We start from the raw sequence: 9,913 nt of genomic DNA, 5'->3' as shown, positions 1-9,913 counted from the left end.
GAGAGGCTGTGGCTCTATAGAAAGGCTGTAACCTTGAACTGAAGGGCTCAGGGACAAAACTAGGCCCTGGGCTAGGCCAGTAGAATTGAGCTGAAAAGCTCAGGGTCACACCCATGCCAAGCATTCAAGCCCAACCACCCATTAAAAAAGAGAAAGAAAGAAATACAGATGAAAATTTAGGTAAATGTTATAGGAGACATTGAACAATAAATAGCAAATGACAGCCAAGAAAAGGAAGGGAAATTTGTTACATCTATATCACAGTTGGCCTAGAGTTCTGAGCTAGGTCCCATAAGGAAGGAAGGAAGGAAGGAAGGAAGGAAGGAAGGAAGGAAGGAAGGAAGGAAGGAAAGAAAGAAAGAAAGAAAGAAAGAAAGAAAGAAAGAAAGAAAGAAAAAAAGGAAAGAAAGAAATTACAGCATACAAGTTATGGGGGAAATTGGACATCAAAAACCAAATGACAGTTCATGAAGGGAAGGTAAAGCCTTCTACATCTCCACCTTATTTTACATGGAATTTTCAGTAGTTAAATTGTTCAGGTGGAAATGGGTGCCAAAATCCCTTTGATTTGGTCTGGAGGGTGTAACCATGCTTCCTGTGTTGGGTGTGGCTAGGAAATCCATACCTGTCAAGCCAGGGAACATTTTATACATTCCATCTTTTTTTTTTTTTTGCCAGTCCTAGGCTTGAGCTAAGGGCCTGAGCACTGTCCTTGAACTTTCTCAAGGCTAGAGCTCTACCACTTGAGCCTCAGCACCACTTTCAGCTTTTTTCTATCTATGTGGTACCGAGGAATCGAACCTGGGTCTTCGTGCATGCTAGGCAAGCACTATACCACTAGGCCAAACTCCACAGCCTATACATTCCATCTTTTTGAAGGTGAGAATTTTCAGCAGTGATACAATAAAATATGCCTTCAAAATGCAGACTGCATTTCCTTTGCACTTGTGGAAGAAATATTCAATTGGTGCCTACCCAGGCCCAACAATAAAAACAAAATTTGAAACAAAGAACAAGAGAGAAATATTCCCACCATACTAAGGTGGATCCAGGCTCTAATTTTATCATTCAGGAGGCAGAGAATGGTGGATCCCAGGACGATGTCAACAGGCAGAGAGAGTGAGAAAAGTTAACGCCAACAAACACCTTGGAAAAAATCCTAGGATTCAAAGAGTCCAGGCATGTAAAGAGTTTTGAGATGTGAAGATCACATGGCTAGGATGAACTAGGCAATCCAGGACCATTAGAGTTTCAAGGTTTCTGTACCTAGGGCTGTGGATCAATTGTTAGAGCAATAACCTTGATCATAAACCACTCAGATACAAAGTGCAGGCCTTGAGATCCTGTTTCAATACTTGAACGCAAGAAAATGAAAGGAGTGAGAAAAGAAAGGAATAAAGCTCTCAGGAATTAGTGGGAGAAGATGCAAGGAAGGCAGGGTGAGAGGAAGGATGGAGGGAAGGAAGGAAGGAAGGAAGGAAGGAAGGATGGCAAGAAAGTAGAAAAACCAAGAATTTTCCAGAAAAGTGTCTGGCTGTTCTACACAAGTTTGCAGGCTGGTGGTCTTGAACTCTGAGCACAAGTCAGGCCAATGGAGCATCTTTGGAAAAGTGGTGAAGGTTTAAGAGAAAATGGAAAGAATTTTCTTCTTTATTTTACATTTTAATTTAATTTTATTTTTTTCAGCATAATGTATAGAAGGGTTACAGTTCCATTCGCGAAGGAGTAGGTGCATAACTTCTCAGACAATCATACCCCGTATCTTCTGATACTTGAAGGAATTTTTTGTGTCTACACATTCACAGTTAATGAATGATTGTTGTCCTTAATGTACTATGTTGTCTCTCATCTCCTTTGCTGTCCCTTGGTTATCTCATATTGGTATAGTATCTCACTTTGTTATCTGATATATTGAATTTATTTGTATTTGGATATTTGAAATTTGATAGGGAAGGGGGGAAAACCAAGACGGGTGGGGGGTGTGGGGGGGAGGGAAATGGGTACCAAGACATGTGAAAGGGTATCAATGTATGTAAATTAATGCACCTTCTATCTGGCAAATATCATGTAACCCTTTTATTAATTAAAATAAAAAAATGAATGCTGGGCTTTGTGAGTTCTCTGCCAATAATCCTATCTGAATGGATTAGGATCCACCCTAAGAATTCCTCTGGAGGACCCTATCCAGTTCAGGTTGCCTGGGTGTGACTCAGAAATCCAATGAGAGGCTGCTCTCTGATTGGAAAATACTTGGTAGAAAGGGTGGTTTGGGGCTATAAGAAGCACAGAGGGACAGAGAAGAACAGCAATTCACCAGAGCCCGCAGTCAGACCCTGACGCTGCTGGACTTGTGAGAGCCCTGCCTGCACAGCTGATCCAGATCTTGTCCACCAAGAGGACCATGGAGACGCCACCCACGCTGGAGAATCTAGCCATGCAGGCCTTACTAAAGAGCCATTCCTTGGCGATTTCTGTCCTGGAGGATGTGCCATGGCTACTGTTCCCCCGGCTCTTGAAGAAGGTCTATGCTGGAGGCCGCACAGAGGTGCTGAAGGCCATAGTGCAGGCCTGGCCCTTCCCCTGCCTGCCCCTGGGGTCCGTGACAGGGTCACCAGACCTGGAAGCCTTGAGGGCTGCCCTGGATGGACTGGATCTTTTCCTTGCCAAGAGAGATCGCCCTCATCGCTGGAAATTGCAAGTTCTCGATCTGCGGAGCGTGTCCAGGGAGATGCGTGCCCAGGGCTACACCTCTGTGGTCAAAAGCTCTGCTCTAGACCCCCTGAGCCACCGGTCCACGGGGAGTCACAGGGCAGCGAGGAATGAAGAGCCGCCCTTGACCATAGTCCTGGACCTCACCATCCAAGATGGCCCCCGGGAGGCTTTCCAGGACTACCTGCTCCAGTGGGCCACGAAGAGGAGAGAGCGAGTCCAGCTGTGGTGCCAGAAGCTGCAAATCCTGTCATACTCAATCTCCAAAGTGCGGAAGGCTCTGCTGCCAGTGCGCCTGGACTCCATCCAGGAACTGATGGTGGATAGTTTCTGGCATCGAGACACCATGAAAATCTTTGCTCCTTACCTCAGACAAATGAAGAACCTCCAGGTGCTCAACTTCTCCAAGATGAGTGCTCAGGTGTACACCTCCAGATTCCTCAACTCCCTGTACTCCTACAAGTATGCAAGACACCTGGGGCAGCTGCAGTGTCTCCAAGAGCTTCATGTCCACGACGTCTTCTTCCTTCGTGGAAAGTTGCCGGCCATCCTCGGGAGCCTGACAGCTCTGAAGACGCTGTCTTTGAGTTCCTGTCCCCTGAAGGAAGCTGACCTGGAGTTTCTGCCCCGCAGTGCCTGTGCCAGGCAGCTGCAGCGCCTGCGTCTGAGAAGTGTGTTCCTGGGCCGCTTCAGTCCTGAGCCCCTGCGAGCCCTGCTGGAGCAAGCAGCCGGCACCCTGGAGACCCTGGCCTTGGAAGACTGTGGCCTCACCGACGACCAACTCTCGGCCACCCTGCCTGCCCTAAGCAAGTGCTCCCATCTTGGCTTCTTCAGTTGCTATGGAAACCGTATCTCCATGGGGGGCCTGCGCAGTCTGCTCAGCCACACTACCAGCCTGGGCCATTTACGTCAAGGGGTCTATCCTGCCCCTCTGGAGAGCTTCTGCCATCAAGACTTGTTCCTGCGGAACATCCACCTCGGGAGATTTGTCCTGGTGCTGGCCCTCTTCGTGCAAACCTGGAGAGCTTGCAGGGTGCCTCGCCAGCTCTTCCAGATCTGCACCGATTTCTGTCATCGCCGCCAAAAGTGCCGTATGGTTAGCCTGTGGCCCAATGGCTACTGGGTGCTCACAGAGGAAGGTCTTCCCGGCCTCTCTGTGCTGTCTGCATAGTTGGGTAAGTCTCTGCCCAGCAGTCTTGTGGACCTGACCAATGAAATCGCGGCTGTAGGGGTCTTCACCAGGATCCACATACCCCAACCTTCAGTGTCATTGGAAGAGAAAGGGCATCTACTTCTCTCCTTGGCCGATCAATCAGATTTAGTGTACTCTGCACCTTTCTGAGCACTTGGTGGCTGGCCACATGTCTCCTGGGCACTCTCCCCTAGCACTCTCAACTCTGTGTCCATTCCAAAGGACCCAAAGAAGATTGTGTATCTCAATATGATTGTGAGCAATGCTTGAATGTTAGGGGCAGTCACTGACTTTGTATTTCATCCACTCTTTGTACTGTTTCTGACTCTTCTGTATCGATCAATTAATAAATTGGAAATAAATTGGGAGATAAATCCAAAGTTGGCTGAGTGTTGTTCTTGTGTACAATCTTAGCTCCTCCCCAATCGTGACATCTGAACATCACAATTTGGCCTAGCCTGTGCAGAAACGGCATTCCCATGCTCATCTCCAGTGAACTTCCAAGAAATTTCCAGTGTAGCTGTGGCTCCATGTATAGAGAGGCAACATTGAATACCAGAGCTCCATATCAGCACGAGCCCACTGAATTGAGTCCCTGGCCCTGGTACGTACACAGGCAATAACACTCATGAGCACACACACTTACACACTCTAAAGAAATGCAAATGAGCCAAGCAAGGTGGCTTACCCCTGGAATCCTAACTAGTCAGGAGGGCTGAGGTCTGATGATGCAGGTTCAAATCCAGACCAGGCACTAATCACTTGAGACTCTTAACTGCAATTATCTGCTAGAGAATGGGAAGTAAATTTGTGCCTTAAGGGTATGGAGGTAGCATTGAGGTGAAGAGCTCAGGGACAATGCCAGGTCTCGGGCCAAGGCAGTACCTTGAGCTGAAGAATTCATGAAAGTGCCTTGAGATGGTTCTGAGCTAGGACTGACAAATAAATAAACAAATAAATTAGAAATTACAGTGTAAAGTTATGGGGGAAATTGAACATCAAAAACCCAATGACCGTCTATGAAAAGAAGATAAAACCTTTCACATCTCCATCTTATTTTACATCTCCGTGGGGGGCCTGCACAGTCTGCTCAGCCACACTGCCAGCCTGGGCCATTTATGTCAAGGGATCTATCCTCCCCCTATGGAGAGTTTCCTCCATCAAGACTGGCTCTGGGGTTACATTGTTCCCGACATATTTTCCCTGGTGCTGGCCCTCTTGGTGCAAGCGTCAAGAGCTGGCATGGTGCCTAGCCAGCGTTTCCAGATCTGCACCAATTTCTGTAATCACAGCCAAATGTGCCACATGGTTAGCCTGTTGCCCAATGGCTACTGGGTGCTAACACTGGAAGCTCTTCCTGGGCTCTCTGGTCTGCCTGTGTAATTGGGCGCCTCTCTCCCCTTCATTCTTCTGCTCCTGACACAGGAAACCCTGGCTAGAAGGGTCTCAGAACCCACACACCCCAACCTTCAATGTCAGTGGAAGAGATAGGGCATTTGTTTCTCCCCATGGCCTTTCAATCGGACCTAGTGATTTCTTCACTTTTCTGATCACTTTGGGGCTGGCCACATTTGTCCTGGGTCTGCTCCCTCAGCACTCCGCAGCTCTTTTTGCCTTCCAAAGAACCCAAACAGGATTGTGTTTCTACAAATGATTGTGAGCGAAGCCGGAAGTGCTAGGGGCGGTCTAAATCCACTCTTTGTATTTTCTATGACTGTATTGTTGAATGAATTGGAAATAAAAAGGGAGATTAAGCACAAGTTGGCTGAATGTTGTTCTTGTGTACAAATTTAGCTCCTACGCAACTGTGACATCTGAAGATCACAATTCAGGTCCAGGCTGTGGGGGAAATCGGTCGGGATACTCATCTCCATTGAACTTTGAAATAAGTAGCAATGGAGCTGTGGAGCCAGGAGTAGTGTTGGCAGGAAGCAATTAAGTTCATGTCCTAGACCTGGCCTATACACATCTGTGGGGGCACACACACACACACACACACACACACACACACTAAATGTAGATGCACTGAACTTGGTGGCTCACACCTGGTATCCTAAATACTCAAGAGGCTGAGATCTGAGGATCAAGGTTCAAATCCATCTCAGGCACTAAAGAACTAGAGACTTAGCTCCAATGATCCACTAGAAAATGGGAAATGAGGCTGTGGTTCAAGGGTATGGTGGTATCCTTGAGCTGAAGAGCTCATGGCCAACACACAGGAAATCTGGGATAGGCCAGTAGAATTGATCTGAAGACCTTACGGTCAGCACCTAGGCCTAGCATCAAGCCCCATGATTCATTTTAAAAAATACAGATGAGGGCCGGGAATTTTGCCTAGTGGTTAAAGTGCTTGCCTAGCATGCATGAAGACCCTGGTTCGATTCCTCGGTACCACATACATAGAAAAAAGCTGGAATGGTGCTGAGGCAAGGACAGTGCTCAGGCCCTGAGCTCAAGCCCAGGACTGGCAAAAAAAAAATACAAATGAAATTTTGGGTAGAAATTCTGGGCAAAATAGCACATCAAATACCAAATGACAGCACATGAAAGGAAGGGAAATCTTTTGACATCTATATTACATTTGGAGTTGAGAATTGTTAGTAAAGTGTTGTGGTGGAGATAGGTACCTAGAATCCCTTTGAATTGACCAGTTCATGTTTAGTGTGCTGGGTGTGGCTAGGAAATCCCATCCCATCAAGCAAGGGAATTTTCAGCAGTGAGATGATCAAATGTGCCCCCAAAGTGCACACTACATTTCTTTTGCACTGCTAGAAGAAATACTCACTTGCTGCCTACCCAGGCCCAACAATAACAACAACAACAAAATCTAAACCAAAGAGCAAGAAAGAAATATTCCCACCACAGTCTAATGTTTCCTGCCTCCAATTCTATATTTCAGGATGTTGAGGACTGGGTCTTATCAGAGGATATTTACCTGCAGCTATGTGGGTTAGAAAATTGTCTCCCAAGAAACTTCCTCTGAGGATACTCTATGATTTCTAGAATGTAGGCTTCTCAAGAATTTTGAGATTTGAGCATCACAGTGCAAGGACAATCTATAGAATTAGATTGCTTTAGAGTTCCTACGTTTCTTTAGTAAATTTTTTTGGTCAATTGTTAGACCTATTGACCTTGACCAAATGCCACTCAGATATACAGTCTAGGTCTTGAATTGTTGTTCCAAAAGTTGAATAACATAAAAAGAATTGTAGGAACAAAGGAGGGAGGAAGTATACCCCAAATGAAGGGACAGACTATTAATTGCTGGATTTTCTGGTATGTCCTATCTTAACCCATCTTCTAAATTGTTGTAATCGTTCATTCAAATTAATTTTTAAGTTTGAATTTTATTTTATTTATTTTACCCAACTTAAAATATTTCCACAAGATCATATGTATAATCAGTGGGTTCTTTAGAATTATTCCGTTTGTACTTCAATATGATTTTAGATTTTTTAACTGTCTTTTTAATTATAATTATATTTTGAAAAGAGACAATTGTCTATCTGAACCACTACTTTTTTTTCTTTTTTCATATATTTTTATTGTAATTAATAGAAGGGTTGCATTATATTCACCAGGTAGAAGGTGCATTAGTTCACAAATATTGATAACCTTTCTTATGTTTTGATCCCCATTTTCCTCCCCCCACCCCCGCCACTCATCTTGTTTTCCCCTCTTCTCTATCCTATTTCAAATAACCAGATAAACATATATACAATATATCATATAGCATGTAACAATATGAGATAACCAAGGGACAGCAAATGAGATGAGAAATAATGTAATACATTAAGGACAACAATCACTCATTATATGGTTTTTGTTCCTATATCCTGGAGGTCCGTTCATTTAGCATCATACTATATGGCCTTATGTATCTAGATTTTGTTCTATTGTGAATCTCTGCTAGGAAAGCCCATGGTTTCTATTGGTTATAACAAATGAGGGAAACCATTGAGCGTATCTGAACCACTACTTTTATTTTATCAATATTTTTTCTTAGGCCATTTCTTTGTTTTAACCCGGTAGATATTTTAAGTGTGCCTGAGATTGAGTATTGTGCTCAATGAATGCCAATTAAGTCAAATGAGTAGAAAAAGGTTTAGGGTTTCCTTGCTTCTATTTTTTTCTATTTTTTATTATCAGTTATTGAGAGTTAATGTTGAATTCTTAAAGCATAAGTATAGGTTTTTCTTTTTCTCATTTGAGATAATTAGGAAAGAGAAAGTGGGGTTTTTTTGTTGTTGTTTTTTTGTGGGTCATGGTGCTTGAACTCAGGCCTGGGCACTGTCCCTGAGCTTTTCAGCTCAAGGTTACTGCCCTACCTCTGGACTTGGTCATTGTCCCTCAGCTTGTCAGCTGAAGGTTACCACCCTACCCTTGAGCCATGCCCCACTTCCCTATTTCTAGAGGTTAATTGGAGATAAGACTCTCAGGTCCTTTTGTGCTGGGGCTGGCTTTGAGCTTTGATCCTCAGATCTCAGTCTCCTGAGTAACTAGAATTACAGATATGAGCCACCACATCCAGTAGAAAGAGAAAGTTTTAAGAACTACTTTTTTTTTAAATTTTACTTTGTAATGACTAAAACATACTCAGTCTTCCATCTTCACAGGTTCTACTTCTACATCAGGGAGTACTTAAGGGATTTGGAAGTAAATTTTATCTCTATGAAACTAGTATAGAAATTTTCTTAATCTTATTCCCTACATAAGGAAGTACAACATTTATTTTCACAGCATTTACCCTGAATTTGGGAACTGTAAGTAATTTAGTGATGACATCTGAGTAGTTTATATTAATAACATGTCATTTTCAAGAAGATATTTTCTAAAAGAGATTTCCTTAAATTTTGGTATCTGTAAGAATGGAAAGGAAAATCTAGAAAATAATACCCAACATGAGAAATGACTATTATTAGCTTTTACATTTTTTTTCTTTTTGCCAGTCCTCGGGCTTGATCTTAGGGTCTGGGCACTGTCTTTGGGTTTCCTCAAAGCTAAGTATTCCTACAGACAGAAATAACCAAAGGTACTGCTCTTCCACATAGCCTGTATTTCTTAAATATCCAGTCTTAGAATATTAATCATATTATTTTATTGTTCCAAATTATTAAAAGTGGATAATTCTTTCATGAAAAAGAAAACTACACATAGGAGTTATAATTTTGCTAAGAGGTAGAATTAGAACACATGATTATCATAGTTATCATGGGACTTTCTCATCACTTGACCACATATGTTCACATTTCAATTTTAGGAACTCGGCCAATTCAAATGAAAACATTCCAGTTTTCTAATCACCCTCCAGAAATGACTGCCCAAGAGATGAGAGAACATATGTTGCTTACTAATTCTGATTTATCCTCGTTCAAATGCACTTCATCATAAACAAAATAATTTATGCATGACAATTCAATGATCCCACCTCCTATTTTTAGAACAACTTTTGCTAATGAAATAGATAGAATTTGATAGTTTACTTTACCAACATTTCATGTCTCTAGAACAAAGCTAATGTTGCTAGGTAATTTCACTTAGAAGATATTTTTCAGGTCTGATATATGCTGAGTGTACATGGTTCAACGTGTAAACTGATTCACACTTTCAAGAACATTTTATATACTTTAATTTTCTTTAAGTCAGTAACTTTGTGTTTCTGAATGATTGATATACCACAGGCATTATGGTAATAATTATTATAAACATTTAAAACAAGAATACCTTTTAGGTTTTGTATTCTCATTTTAATATATATAAGTAAGGAATTGGGATTAGAATATGCTTTTCTTGACATAAATTTTTGGGTAGGCATTTTGCAAATTTTTTAACTATCTTTTTTATTTTGAAGAGAAACTAAGAGAATTTAGCCCCCACTTGTACTTAAGCCAGTTTTGGAATGGAGTATCCAAATATTGTGAAAGTCAACACATACATCAAAAATTCCACAGGATCAAAAATAATCTTCATTAAAATTTACTATGGTTCCATGTGTCTCTAAAGCACACAACA

The 9,913-nt window shown here is 42.5% G+C and overlaps 1 protein-coding gene across 1 annotated transcript; it reads left to right on the top strand.

Moving 5' to 3' along the window:
- The first annotated feature begins 2,401 nt into the window (after positions 1-2,401).
- On the top strand, positions 2,402-3,880 carry LOC150065048 (PRAME family member 12-like). The gene has a single exon (XM_090329293.1). The coding sequence runs from the start codon at positions 2,402-2,404 to the stop codon at positions 3,878-3,880; it is 1,479 nt and encodes a 492-aa protein (XP_090185419.1).
- Positions 3,881-9,913: the final 6,033 nt, after the last annotated feature.

Source organism: Megascapheus bottae, chromosome 3 (assembly GCF_031878675.1).
Source record: "Megascapheus bottae isolate mThoBot1 chromosome 3, mThoBot2.hap1, whole genome shotgun sequence".
Lineage (NCBI taxonomy): Eukaryota > Metazoa > Chordata > Mammalia > Rodentia > Geomyidae > Megascapheus > Megascapheus bottae.
The sequence above is the reverse complement of the archived record's forward strand: the minus strand, read 5'-3'. Positions and strand labels throughout refer to the sequence as shown.